Below are 14149 nucleotides of genomic sequence, written 5' to 3'. Positions count from 1 at the left end.
TGCTAAGATGGCTCTTTGCCACTCTGGGTGGGTGCTGGCTGATCCCTCCTGGCTCTAAACATGTCTAAATCCCTTTTGGACATCCAGCGTTCACTCATCAGTGTGGGGGTGAATGCTGAGTAGCTTTTGTAAGCTCCTAAAGCCGAGGAAAAGAGCTTTCAAATGGTGCCATTCTGTTCCATTTGTGAACTTAGAGGAATGTCTGCCTACTCGTGCTAAACTGCCTTAAGATTCAAGACTTGGCACTGTGTCATGAAGTAGATGGATCTTGTAAACCAGGAGAATGTGGCTTTTTCCTCCTAGCCTCAAAAGCAACCTCTCAACCTTAAGGCTTAAACCACGCTTTTACCTGTCCTCTTCTGGAAGGGTGGTCCATGACACACGAAAAACGCATTTGTGTGCAGGAGGAGAAATGTACTCTGTATCACTCCATCACAGGGGCTTAATTCCACTCGAGCAACGCAGAAAGATTCACGTAAAACCGTTGGAAGGAGCTGTGACAATTTCCAGCTGGCTACAGAAGAGCTACAGATCTCCATGGCAGATGTGGACTGTCCAGTCAGGGAACGCGGGATGAGCGAGCAGAAATGCTGATTTCTAATCCCTGAGTGCGGTGAATGGGCGTTTCATACAGCTGCACCTCACCCCGCCAGCTGCTGCCGCCTGGGCTGTGCTCAGGGACAGATTGTTCTGCTCTGTTTCTGGGTGAGCACTTCCGTATCGCCTTGGCACGACACACGTGAAGATGGTTGAGAAGCTTCAGCTTCCTCATCTCTTCCCATCTCAATTCTTGCAGTGTTTAAATGTCACTTCATTACTGAAGTTGCTTTAATTTCTGCCAAGGTCGTTGTTTCTATGAAGAGTAATTATCGGTTTAATTAGAATCCTAAATGGGTAGGAGTGGCAGAGTGCTCACAAAGAACCCCTGGTGTTCTCATTGCCCCTGGCTTCTTCATACATTCTCTTCTTCCGGATTATTCTGCTGGGGCATTTTGCTATCCAAAATTATGAGCACCATAATCCAGAGAAGGAAAAGCATTCAGTATTTTGATGGAAAAGTTTGTCAGCGTTCAAGAGGTGCCTGGAGAACGGCCTCACAAAGATACTCGAACCTTCTGCCAGCCCTGAAGTGGTCAGGCCTACACAAGTGGTTGCACTAGATGATCTTCGAAGGTCCCTTCCAAATTAACCCCTCCCCTCCTCTACCCTCCCCTTCCCCTGCCCTCTCTCAGCCAACGACAGCACGCGATCGGCCACAAGATGGCGGCGCTGATGCACGATCCTCCTGCACCATAGAGTCGAATCCAGAGCGGCCCGACAGCGCCGGCACTTCCGCTTCCGGCAACCACTGCTTCCGGCGGCGGAGGGAGGAGGAGGGGGTGGCTGCGCCATGAGTTTTCTCAAGCGGTTCCCGCCGCCGGCTGATGGTGTCCGCCATCGGCAGCCCGACACGGAAGCGGTGCTGGCGGGGCGCAGCCTGGGCGCCGGCACGCTCTACATCGCCGAGAGGTGCGCGGGGCCGCTGTGGGGTGAGGGCTGTGGGGTGAGGGCTGTGGGGACGCGGCAGTAGGCCGCGGGGAGCGCGCTGAGGGGCAGCTGTGTGGGGAGCAGCCCTTCCCTCGCAGCCCCCGGCCCTCCTTCACGGGGCGGCAGAGCTCAGCGCTGCCCTTCCTCGCGCTGTGAGGAGCCGCAGCCGCCTGGCTCAGCCCGCTCTGCTCATGGCCGAACGAACCGAGGGCCCTCAGCCGCTTCTCTTGTGTTAACTTAATTCTGTGGGTGCTGCACGTGGTCACCAGGCGTTGGTTAACGTGTTCCAAAAGGCGATAACTGAGATGCTGTCTGAGCGCTTCAGTTATCGGTTTTCAACTAAAAGAGGGGAAATTCAGGTTAGGTGTTAGGTAGAAGCTCTTTACTCAGAGCTTGGTGATGCCCTGGAACTGCTGCCCAGAGAGCTGGGGGTGCCCCAGCCCTGGAGGTGCCCAAGGCCAGGCTGGATGGGCCCTGGGCAGCCTGAGCTGGTGAGGGGTGGCTGGGTGGGCTTTAAGGTCCCTTCTAAGCCAAGCCGTTCTATGATTCCATTTATGACTTCTTTAGAAGTTCGGAACCCCAGCTTGTTCATTAAGGCAATACAGCTTTCCGTACTCTTTGAAAAGTGCCCTAAATGTGGTGCAGTTGACACGGTGGAAGGAAGGGATGCCATACAGAGGGACCTTGACAGGCTGGAAAGGTGGGCCTGGATGAATCTGATGAGGTTCAACACAGCAAAATGCAGCTTGTGACTTGGGCCGGAGGAATCCCAGGCGTCCATACAGACTGGAAGGAGCAGTCCTTGAGAGCAGCCCTGCGGAGAAGGACCTGGGGGTCTTGATAGAGGAAAAGCTTAACATGAGCCAGCAGTGAGCCCTTGTGGCTTGGAAGGCAAATGGTATCCTGGGCTCCATCAGAAGAGGGGTGGCCAGCAGGGACGGGGAGGTGGTTGACCCTCACTACTCTGTTCTTGTGAGGCCCCATCTGGAATACTGCATCCAGGTCTGGGGTCGCCAGTACAAAGAAGACAGGGAGCTGTTGGAGAGGGTCCAGAGGAGAGCCACAAAGAGGATCAGGGGACTGGAGCACTGCTACGAAGACAGGCTGAGGGAGCTGGGCTCGTTCAGCCTGGAGAAAAGAAGGCTGTGGGGTGACCTCACTGCAGCCTTTCAGTACCTAAAGGGAGCCTACAAACAGGAGGGGAACCAACTCTTTGGGAGGGTTGATAACAGCAGGACAAGGGAAAATGGTCTGAAGTTGAAGGAGGGAAGATTTAGGCTGGATGTCAGGGGGAAGTTCTTTACAGAGAGAGTGGTGAGGTGCTGGAACAGCTGCCCAGAGAGGTTGTGATGCCCCGTCCATCCCTGGATGTTCAAGGCCAGGTTGGATGGGGCCCTGGGCAGCCTGGGCTGGTATGAAATGTGGAGGTTGGTGGCCCTGCATGTGGCAGGGGGTTGGAGCTTCATGATCCTTGAGATCCCTTCCAACCCTGGCCATTCTGTGATTCTGTAAATTGAATGCATTTCTGCAGCACAGAGAAATGAGTTGTCACACTGCTTTCAGACTGAGACGTTCCTGAAGTGGTTAGTGTTATTTGAGGACTTTCAAGCCACTGGAAGTTGTTAGTGCTGTTTTATCCCTGCTGAAGGGGAATCTGTCTGGAATTTCAATTTTAATGGCTGTTTATGAGGGTGCATGGTGATAGGACAAGAGGGAATGGTTTTAAACTGCGACAGGGGAGGTTTAGGTTGGATATTAGGGGGAAGTTTTTCACACTGAGGGTGGTGAGGCACTGGAACAGGTTGCCCAAGGAGGCTGTGGATGCCCCATCCCTGCAGGCATTCAAGGCCAGGCTGGATGTGGCTCTGGGCAGCCTGGGCTGGTGGTGCACATAGCAGGGGGGTTGAAACTGGATGATCATTGTGGTCCTTTTCAACCCAGGCCATTCTGTGATTCTGTGACTGTTTTGTTGAGCTGCTTGATTGCAGATACGATGGCTTCTGTTTGCACAGCATCTGCTCTTGTTGGGTATGGTGCTGAGTTTCCTTCTAACTTGATTTCAGTAGATGTCACAAAGATCAAGCAGCTGCCAAACACAGTTAGTTTGGGGTATCTGTGAATGGTGAAATCACTGAGCTGCATCCAGGGAGGGTCAGGGGGCTGTGAGGAAAAGGCTGTGCCCCTGAGGGCAGTGAACGTGGAGCAGGCTGCCCAGGGCAATGAGTGCCCTGAGTGATGGAGGGAAGCACTGGGACACCGCTCTCAGACGGAGGTTTTCTCCAGGAACAGTCTGGGACCTTTTCACTGATGTTGTCCTTGATTTCTGCTGCTCAGTGTTTCTGTTTGCTCTCACGGAATCGCAGAATATGGGGCGTTGGAAGGAGTTGGAAAGGTCCCACGAGAATTACTGAGCCCAAGCCCTGGCTCCACACAGCACTGCCCAAAATCCAAACCCGCTGTCTGAGAGCGGTGCCAAAATACTGAGCATTTGAGGACTGAGATTTGAGAACGTTTGGTAATTGGAGCAGCAAACGATGCTCTGGCATCTCTGTAGTCGTCTTTGGTATGGTGGATATCTACAGAGAGTGGGAAATGACGAAGTAAGGAGAGAAATTCAGTCTTCCATCCAAATGGGGTGAAGCTGAGATGTGCTTGAGGTGCTCAGGTTCACGTTTCGTGAGGAAAGATGGCCTTTCCCTTCAGCTTTAAGATAGGCTGTGGCAAGGCTGTGCTGAGGCAGTTCAGGGATTGCTCATTAGCTCAGTAATTCCCCAGAACGTCTCACTTTTTGGGTTTGGTTTGGTTTCCTACAGGTGTGAGTCGGGTCCTTTTATTCTTCTCTTGATTTCTAACTTCTGTTGGTGGGTTTTTTTTCCTATTTTTTTCTTTTTTTTTCCCTCTTTTTTAGCCGTCTGTCATGGCTGGAAAACTCAGGAGTTGGCTTCTCCTTGGATTATCCCACCATCAGCTTACATGCTGTCTCCAGGGACCTGAATGCGTACCCCTGGGAGCACCTGTACGTCATGGTGAATGCCAGGTTTGAAGGTAAGCCCCACCACTGCGATCCCTTCCTCAAAAAGGGAACAAATTCTAGTTTTTAAAGCTTAAGCTCTTAATTCAAGCGATATCTTTTCCTTTTTTTGTAAGAACTGGGAGATCATTATTGTGGCATTGAAGTTTTACCCTTGTTTATGTCAGTGTTCTTTGGTATCCCAGCACGTGAATGGGTACAGCCAGAGCCACTGAAGCAGGTTCTCTCCTTTCTTAAAGCCATTTCAAACCACTCTGTTCTGCTGCAGCCTCCCTGTGATTCCTGTGCTTACGCATCATTTTTGCTTCATTAAATTTCTGCTAATGTTTCCACCCTCTGCTCAGGCTTCCTGAGTTCCTGCTGTTTCCCATTAGCCTGGAAGCCTGACTTCTACTCTCTCCTACATCTTGCTTTTATTTTTTCATTAAACAAGAAAGACAATAATTCATGTTATTAAGCTTAATAGATATTCATAGCATTCCCAGTTCTGCCAGACCCTTTAATGTTTTTAAGTCTCATCAACTCTGCTGTATCGTTTGAAGAGCAATGAGTGCTAAGTCTTGAGCAGGCCTGAAGAAAGATGTTATTTCCAGCTTCTAATTGTTACAGTGGTGCTTGGAAACATGTCATCTTTCCTGTGATAGCTCCTAAAACCTCAGTAAAACCTCAATAGATTGACACATGAAAGAATTCTGGCCACGGTAGGTGCCCAGCTAGGGTGAGTCTGAGGGTTCAGCTCTCATGTCTGCCCCTGGCCTGTGGATTTTAACTGCTGAGTAGTGTTATATGGAAATGTCTCTGCTTTGTAGGCTGCAGGAGTCTTGATTTCAGTCAGGCAGGGTACGTCCTGTTCGTCCTCGGATGTTTTTGTAATGCTCTTTGTGTATATTTGCCTCATCCTCAGCCTTAGAAGAAGGCAGGCAGGGGTTGACTTGGTTGAAAACAAAGAGCTGGACGTAGCAGCAGCAGCAGCAAGCTGAGCCTGGGGAGCTCAGTTCCAAAGGGATTGGGTGAATTCCTTGGACACTGCATTGTTTGGGGTAGCAGGCTGGCAGCTTCTTGGCTTCTTCATGTTCTTCGTGTTGCCAGTTCTCTTTGTAATGAAAGGCACTCTTTGTGGAACAGCCTTACTGTAGTCCTCTCGTTCTGTAGAAAGTAACCACGCAGTTCTGAGGCTGTCGGTTCAACCTCCCCAGCCACAAAGGGATGAGCTGCAAGCTGTATTCTGCGTGGATTTTGTTTTTACAGAAAGTAGAACGTCGTGTTTTTTGCTCAGTTATTCAAATATGTGGTGCACAGAAATCAGGAAGCAAGGTTTCACCCGCAGCTGACTTGGGCTGTGAGGAGACTTTCTGCTTCATTGCCTTGCTGGTTTGCTAAGAACACGAGAAATTGAGTGTGGCCTTCTGTCAGTGTCAGTCCTCTGTGAGAGGCCAGACTGGAAATGGGCTGATCTCATGGCAGCAGCGCAAGGGTTCCCTGATATCTGAGACTTTTAAGAAGTTACTGATTTTATATGTACCTCAACCTCTCTGCAGGTAAGCAATAAAGATTCTGGATTACGTGAACACTGTAGAAAACCTGGCTCCTCAAATTGAAAACAGAGTTCTTGTGTGCATTGCAAGTTTTTCCAGGCTGCTGTGAGAGCACCTTGTTGTATGTATTGTATCCAGCATGGATGGGAGCGGGTTTGTCGCAGACTGTGCCCAGCTTCCTGATTTGCTTATGATTCTAAAGGCAAAACCTGTCTTTTTTTGAACAAAATAAACATTTTTCTCTTTAATCCTGAAGAGGAGGAGACGAAGGAGGCCCCCATGGCTGAAGGGGAGGAGGAAGACAGCGATGACGACGTCGAACCAATTGCAGAATTCAGATTCGTACCCGGCGACAAATCGGCCCGTAAGTGAAGGGAAGCTGTGCTGCACCCGCTGTGAACGGCACGTCCTGCAGTGTCTGCTTAGCACTGTGTCTGATGTTGGATGCTGCCACTGGGAGCCAATCATATCTTGTCTTGTGGGGACTTTCAGTTGGATCCACGTTTTAGGAATGTGATGCATTAGCTGCTGCAGGGGATCCTGAGGAGGGTAACCAGAGGCTGAGTTGTTGCCGTTGCCTCTGCTGAGCCTTTGTTGTCAGTGACATGGTGCAAGCATGCATGGAGCACCAGGCTGCATCTAGGAAGTTTTCTTTTTCTCTGGCCTGGCTGCTGGCTTGTTGGATGATGAGTGTGAGCTCAGTGGCCATTCTGTTGAAATAAAAGTCTCATCACTCATTCCAGAATTTCTTGCTGCTGCCCGTGGGGTATTAATGGAAAAACAAAGAAGGTTTTTCTCTGAATCTCTGTAACTGACTGCCTTGATGTGTTTTTGGTACTGCTGCCTCTAGTATCTTATGTTTTCAGAATCTGGTCATGTCACGTCTGGTCACCAGCTGTTGTGCCTTCATAACTTTGGAGTGTGCCAGGCCCTAATGTCAGATCAGACTTCTGATTTTCAACCCATGCATCAGAGCAAATATTAAAATGCAGTGTAAGAAGCTGCTTCTAGCAGCATCTTAGCTGAAGTTGCCACTTCCTAGCTGAGGTGGGAGCCTGATTCTGCAGGTGTGGTTCCTGGAAGTCCAGCTGTGCTGCCAGCTGCTGGGTGGAGCTGCAGGTTCCCCGCTCCTCAGTTGAGAGGTGCCAGCCCTACTGAGCACTTGTGCTTCACAGCAGCCAACTGAAAGCACTAGAAGGTAACTACTGGTGTCTTTCTTTTGGGCTGCTTGCTGAGATGATTCTGTTTTGTTCATACAGTGGAAGCCATGTTTTCAGCAATGTGTGAATGCCAAGCTCTGCACCCAGACCCAGAAGATGAGGATTCAGACAATGACTACGAAGGCGATGAGTACGATGTTGAGGCCCGCGGTTCGTAAGAGTTGTTTCTTTCCAGATACCTTGGGTACCTGGTACAACTTGTGTGCTGTTAGGAGTATGTTTTGATCTCTTTAAGTTGTTCTCTGTGTATTACTCATGTTGCCCAAGCATTTCTTGTGCAACAGGCACAGTATAAAACACGGAAATCCACAGATCTCTAACCAAGTGTGGCCTGTCGCTGGAATTCAGCAAAAAATGTTCTGATTCTCATAAGCTGTTTGCAGTGAACATCCTGGCACGAGTGTGTGTTGTCCTTCTGAGCCAGACTCCTCAGTGTAGGTCTGATAAACGTGCCTTTGTCCTGCAGAGCTGGAACAGGGCGACATCCCCAGCTTTTACACGTATGAGGAAGGACTGTCGCATCTAACGGCAGAAGGTCAGGCCACACTGGAGAGGTTAGAGGGCATGTTGGCCCAGTCTGTCAGCAGTCAGTACAACATGGCCGGGGTGAGAACAGAAGACTCCATAAGGGAGTTTGAAGGTAAGATGCTCTTTTCTCTTCCTAAAGAATGCATGAGAGCAGTGGTTCTCCACTCTGGTGTCCGTGAACACCAGGACTGAGCGACTACTGTGCTGTGGGTGATGGCAAACCATACTGGATGTATGGTTTTATTTTTCACAGCCATGGGTTGTAAAAACGGCAGTGGTTCTGCATGCAGTACGTTGCCTGTGATGGGTTGTGGGCAGTGAGGGTTGCTGTGGTAAAGGTTGTCAGTGGGTGCCATTTCTTCTGCATGGAGGAATTCGGTGTCACCTTTGCTTCATATGCACTGCTGTGTCACGTGCCACTCTGTCACGCTGCCCCTCTGCTGCCATCTGTTGCAATGCAGCAAAATATAATGGAACATCTGTGGGAAGGTTCAACCTCTGCTGCCTCACCACACCACCACCGTGCACCTCTGACACTGTGGGCCAACAGAGTACAAGAGGAGGCATTCCTTTTGGAGCAGCTCTCGTAATATGCACAACATCATTAATAAAAATTCAAGTGTTTTGTTACTTAGATAATATTTTTCTTAAAACATTAAGAAAAACAAGAAAAACATAAAACTAGTGACATATCAGACCTTGTTTTTGTGAAACTAATGCATCAGGCTCATTCGCCAGCAATGGTTGCAATTCTCAGTGAGCTGTCAAGGTGTTCATCAGGGATTTTTGATGTAATTTTGCTCTTCCTGTACTCCATCCTTGGCAATTGTTCACAAGTGTGCGTGCTGCCAAAAAGCCACGGCACGAATGTGGTGTGGTTTGAAGCAAAGGATCTTGTGCTCTGGTAAGAGAGGCCTTAGGGAACTCTGGTAAAGAGACATGAGTTGATTTTCTGATCACAACTCGATACGTGCCATTTGAAAATTGGCTGGTAATGTATTTCTATCAACTGAAAATGGTGTTGCAAACATTAGCTGATGAATTTTTTGGCAATCTTAAAAGCTATTCTCAAATTCCTTTATGAAACAAGCTGCTGCACGTTCCTCACCGGTCAGAGCTGACGTATGGAAATGCACACAACTGTTTGCCAACACTGTGCCCTGCTTTCAGTTGACAGTGTTAATGGCATGTGAGAATTAAAATAGAAGTGAACATCAGTCTTTTATGTCATTTATCTTTGAGCCATCTGGGTAAGTTTGATGAGCCATCCTGATCTTCTTTGCTGCGGTACCGCTGCGTGGTTTTCTGTGCTTATTTGTATCCCCAGGGCTGCTCAGTTCCAGACCTGCTATCTAACACAGGGCAGTTTTCCTTTTTCTCGACTTGCTGGCTGCTGAAGGCAGTTTCAGAATGAAATCTGGTCTCTTTCTGCTTGAGCCTAACTGAAGCTATTTAAAGGGATCACATTCGTAACACGGAACTTTAATTTAAAAATTATTTTAAGTCTGATGCTGAAGTCCTTTAATAGGATAGAATGACTCGAGGTTGCAGGAAGTGGTGACATCTTAAAGGAACCTACAGGTACACCTGAAGTGAGGCCATGGGCTTGTGAGCACATCAGTGTCTTAGGCCACTTTCTGAAGTTCAATGGAGGCGTTTCCTGCTCTGATCATCTCTTGTCAGCAGAGGGCACTCGCTCTCTTCTGCGTGGTAACACCTGCTGTCCTGCCTGCATTTTGTGTAGCCTTGGCTGTTCTGTGTTGTTTTTCCAGATGGGATGGAGGTGGACATTGCACCAACAGTTGCAGGGCAATTTGAAGATGCAGAAGTTGATCACTGAGGAGGACGTATGCTGCTGTAAGTTCTTCTGTCTTCTGACAGCAAAGCTTTTCAGTCTTGCAGAGCGTTTCATCTCTAATTTGTAAAGGAAGTGACTGCAGATCTGCAGGAAATGCCTTGTGGTATCAGAAGGATGGTGACATAGAGAAGGAAAAGGTCGCTGTAGTTGTTGCAGGTATGGGAAAGATGCTCAGTGATCTGTCACACAGGTGTCCAAAACTGACTGTATAAACATCACCCTGTATGGGAATGCGTGTCTGGAAGATGAGTCAACTCTTCAGTAGGTTAAAATTTGTCTCATCTTGAATGTTTTTGGATGCTGATATATGAATTTTGGAGGCAGTACTAGGAAGTTACTGTCCTCAGTATCCATCATTTCACCCTTAGTGTCTGAGACTTCCCAGGGCTTTCAAGGGGCCAGAATGATCCATAGCACCACAAGTCCATCTCTTCTTTCACTCTAAGTGGAGCAGGAACTCTTCCTGATTGAACCTGTCAAGCCCCCTGGGTGGCACTGTGGTCAAAAGTGCACTATGGAGAATCAAGCACCCTACTTAGGTGTTGCTGTGCCCTCTTGCCTACCAGCACTTGTACTGCATCACTCCTCTTGTGGCATTACAGAGTTTGTTTCCTGGCTAGTGCTGGATGGGAGAGGAAAAGCAACTTATCTGGGGAGTGCAGAGCCCAGTGGGGATGTGATCTTACCCCTCCTCCAGCAGTGCTGCATTGTCCCACTTGAAATGCCAGAGAAAGAACTTGTGGAGCAGACTGCGAAAAGCTGAGGGGAAGAGGAATGGGGCAGAGGAGAAAAGGGCAGAAATAGGAAGAAAGCTGAAAAAAGTCAGTGAAAACGGGTCAGAAGTAGTTGGAGATTATAGTGGTACTGAGGAAGAGTCTGCAGCTCTGAAAAAGGCTGTTATGGAGAGACTCTGTGCATCTACTCCCCTCTTACGTTCCTTATTTTAATTTGTTGCTGGACTCCTGAGGTTCTGAAAGGCTCCGAGTACCCACTTAATCTCAGGCGCTGCCATTGGTCTTCAATTAGTATTTATTATTTGGTGTAGGAGCTCTTCCAAATGAAGTCTAGGTTCTGGTTGCCCTACGTCTGAGCAGCTGCCTTATTTGATATGAAGTAAGGTTATGAAATTAAGAAAACTCTTCAGCTGCGGTTGTTGCAACTCCTGGATTCTGAATGAAAAGCTTGGCTCTGATGGCTGTCTCCAAGATTATTTCTGCCCATGGTTTTTCAAGCTAAAAATAAGAATACCCATCTGTTTTAAATTCAGATCTGAGTGCTTGTTGTGCTGGTTTTAAGTTAAGCAGGTTCAGGGTTCTGGCTGGGAGCAGATCTCTAGGGAGCCTGACAATGCAGGTGGAAGTGGTTTGGATTGGTCTCCTAGCAGAACACACAGTGCACTGTCAGAAGCAGCTGTGGGCGGTGGGATTCTCCCTGCTGCTCACCCTGGGAGGTGGCTGGCTGCAGGAGATCAGTACTGCCAGAAGTGGATGGGTAGAGTTCTTTGGCTTGCTACTAAGCTGCTGCTGACCTCAGGATGGAGCTGATCCCCATCAGGATGGATCAGGAGATCTGCACGTGCTGCATCAGGTGTTACACCGAGGCAGCAGCTCAGGAGCTGAAGAAGCTTTTAAATGCAACCATCCACCTCCCTGAGTCAGTGTAATTTAAGGAAGCTCGAAACTGTAGGCTGTACTGCAGCAAGAACTAACAGAAGGTGTGACGTAGGAACAGCTCTAGGCCTGTGCTCATCATCCTAACAAGCCTGAGCATGAAGGCTGCTCGCTTCCACGTCCTGAAAACAAGGGCAAAGAGTCTGCTGTTACTCTCAGTAATCTGTGGAGCAGCTCGGTCCTTTCAGCTTCCTGAACTGCAGCAACAATTGGCAAGGACATCCTGCTGGTGGTCCTTCAGAGAGCAGTGTCCTTGTGGGGTGCTGCTGGTGCACGTCGCTGCTCGTTACCCAAATGAGATGTGGCAGCTGCCTGCAGAAGCTCCTGGAAGACTTGCTGATGCGAGACACGGGCAGAGCTCATGTAACAAGAGCTGTTTTGTCTGTCACATCACGAGGCTGTTCTGAGCAGTGCTGTGTCTGTGTGCTGGGAGGGGGCTTCCCAGGCTCAGGCACACAGCAGCTGACCCCAAGTGCTCGCTGTTCTCAGTTGGTCTGAGTTCAGATCTGCTGTCAAAGGCAAAGATGATGCCCAGCCGTTCCAAAAAGGAATGCATTTGATGTGAAGTGCTGTCTGTGGCTGTGACCAATGGATAGTTGCTACTCTATGTAAAGATTACTGATCTCTTCTTTTAATGCCAATGATGTAAACTTTGGTGTCTTGTATCTTTCAGATTCTTCTTGTGGCACTTCCAGAGTAAGCTGTAGAACTGAAGGCGTTGCAGTGACTGTTGGCAGTTAATCTTTAATGACTCAAGCTCAGACATCAAGGTCTATAAATGCTTTTATATATGTTTAAAAAGGGTTTGACATTTGTGACCACTATGGGGTTATTTAAAACAAAAAAAAAAGCAAAACAAATGAATTCTCTCCCATCTAACCCTTGATTGGGGCTAACCAGGGGTCATTTGGAAGAAGCCTTTGTAGGAATTCTGGGACTTCAGAAAGAAGAGTGTAAGTAGAACAGAATTGTAGTTTGTCCTGGAATTCTCCATATTTTTGTACCTTTGAGTAAGTGGAATAGAATGGCAGTGTTACCATGTGAAACTGGAAGGAAATAAGGTCAGCCATGAATTAAAAGCAAAGCTAAAGGTAATGCCCCTCAAGTAATTGCTTTTGTTGGTTTGCTGCTGTCCCTCTGAATTCTCTGGGAGCAAAGTTTGGGTAGCAGAATGGAGATGGAATGAAATCTCTCGAGTCCTTCAAATGAGAACTGTTTTGTCTTTGTATTAAATGTTAACAACATTGTTAAATAAACTTAAGATTTTTGTATCTCACAGTCAACTCTGCATTGCCATTCTCAGTCCTTTACGTCAGCAAGCTTCTAGCAGCTCTGACACTGGCATCCATTGGCTTGTTAGCACTCTCTAAAAGAATAATTAAAAAAAAATCAGTGAAGCCATTTCCAGTGTTTACCCACATGTGAGAATATCAGGGCCAAATGTCTCTACAGTGCTGAGAGGTTTGTTCTGCTTCTATCGTTTCACTTCTCTCTGCTTGGTGATGTTTTCGTGCTGGAGCAATGGCAGCAAATTTATTGTTGTTTTTTTTCCCCCTGGAAGTTTGATACTAAATGTTGTCCGTTTTGATTTGAAGCTGACTGACTTGAAAATTTTTTTTCAACATAATGAAGTTGGTAAATGAAGAGTTTTCCTTCCCTGTCCTGTGCTCTCGGAGTGTCACAAAGCAGTGCTGTCCGGCCTGGTATGTTGGGTTTGGTTTCAAGCTATGTGAAAACGAGAACCACTCTGAATATTTGCTGATTACTTCAATTTGAGATAGTTAAAAAGTGAGCTCTGTTGCCGACTAACAAGTATTCAGCATGTCAGACAACAAGACGTTCTTCGTGAAACTCTGTGGTCAGTTTTGAAATTGAGCACAGTGAACATGCAGAAAATCTGTAAGCTAATACTTGGAATTATGGACATTCTTACATTTCTACATTGCACAGCCTGCATGTGGACTGGTACAATGTGGGTGTTGGCACATTTCTGTTTATAAACATGCTCAGGACGATGGGGAATGGTTTTAAGTTGAAGGAGGGAAGATTTAGGTTGGATGTCAGGGGGAAGCTCTTTACTAGGAGAGTGGTGAGGTGCTGGAACAGCTGCCCAGAGAGGCTGTGGAGTCTCCTCCTCTGGAGATATTCAAGACCCACCTGGGCACCTACTTGTGTGACCTGGTGTAGGGAACCTGCTTTGACAGGGGGGTTGGACTCGATGATCTCTGGAGGTCCCTTCCAACCCCTACAATTCTGTGATTCTGTTGTGGATGCCCCATCCATCCCTGGAGGTGTTCAAGCCCAGGTTGGATGGGGCCCTGGCCAGCCTGGTCCAGTATTAAATGTGGAGACTGGGGGTCCTTCCTGTGGCAGAGGGGTTGGAGCTTAATCCTTGAGGTCCCTTCCAGTCCAAGCCATTGTATGATTCTTCTGCAGATACTCCTGCTTAAAAAGTGGAGGAACAAATGTTCTGCAGACTTTAATACTTTGTAGTGTGTTCCAACACTCAAGGCATACCTTGAACTTCTGGCAGTGAGCAGTTCATCAGTTCGGACTGCGCAGTCCAGATAAGTTGTCTGAGGACAAAGTAAACAGTCACAATCCTGTAGAGCCAGCGTGGAGTGGCAGAGCTTTAAAGTCATCAGCACTGTTGCATGCAACCTGTACTCTGTACTTTGGGTTACAACAGTGGATGGGATCCACAGAAGCAGCAGAAATACCATCTACCACTTTCTACTGTTCTACTCTGACCTGACAGGGAAATGAAAGTTCTGTGCAGT

At 48.0% G+C, this 14149-nt stretch overlaps 1 protein-coding gene across 1 annotated transcript; it reads left to right on the top strand.

Moving 5' to 3' along the window:
• The first annotated feature begins 1356 nt into the window (after positions 1-1356).
• On the top strand, positions 1357-12652 carry CLNS1A (chloride nucleotide-sensitive channel 1A). Its single transcript, XM_042838215.1, has 7 exons — positions 1357-1509; positions 4436-4572; positions 6350-6457; positions 7353-7463; positions 7780-7953; positions 9614-9698; positions 12043-12652. The coding sequence occupies exons 1-6, from the start codon at positions 1391-1393 to the stop codon at positions 9679-9681; spliced, it is 717 nt and encodes a 238-aa protein (XP_042694149.1). The 5' UTR covers positions 1357-1390; the 3' UTR covers positions 9682-9698; positions 12043-12652.
• The last annotated feature ends 1497 nt before the right edge of the window (positions 12653-14149 follow it).

This window comes from Centrocercus urophasianus, unplaced genomic scaffold (genome assembly GCF_019232065.1).
Source record: "Centrocercus urophasianus isolate 14NV4802_14NV808 unplaced genomic scaffold, USGS_Curo_1.0 seq_74, whole genome shotgun sequence".
In the NCBI taxonomy this organism is placed as follows: domain Eukaryota; kingdom Metazoa; phylum Chordata; class Aves; order Galliformes; family Phasianidae; genus Centrocercus; species Centrocercus urophasianus.
Note: the sequence above shows the minus strand (reverse complement) of the source record. Positions and strands in the feature narration are given on the sequence as shown.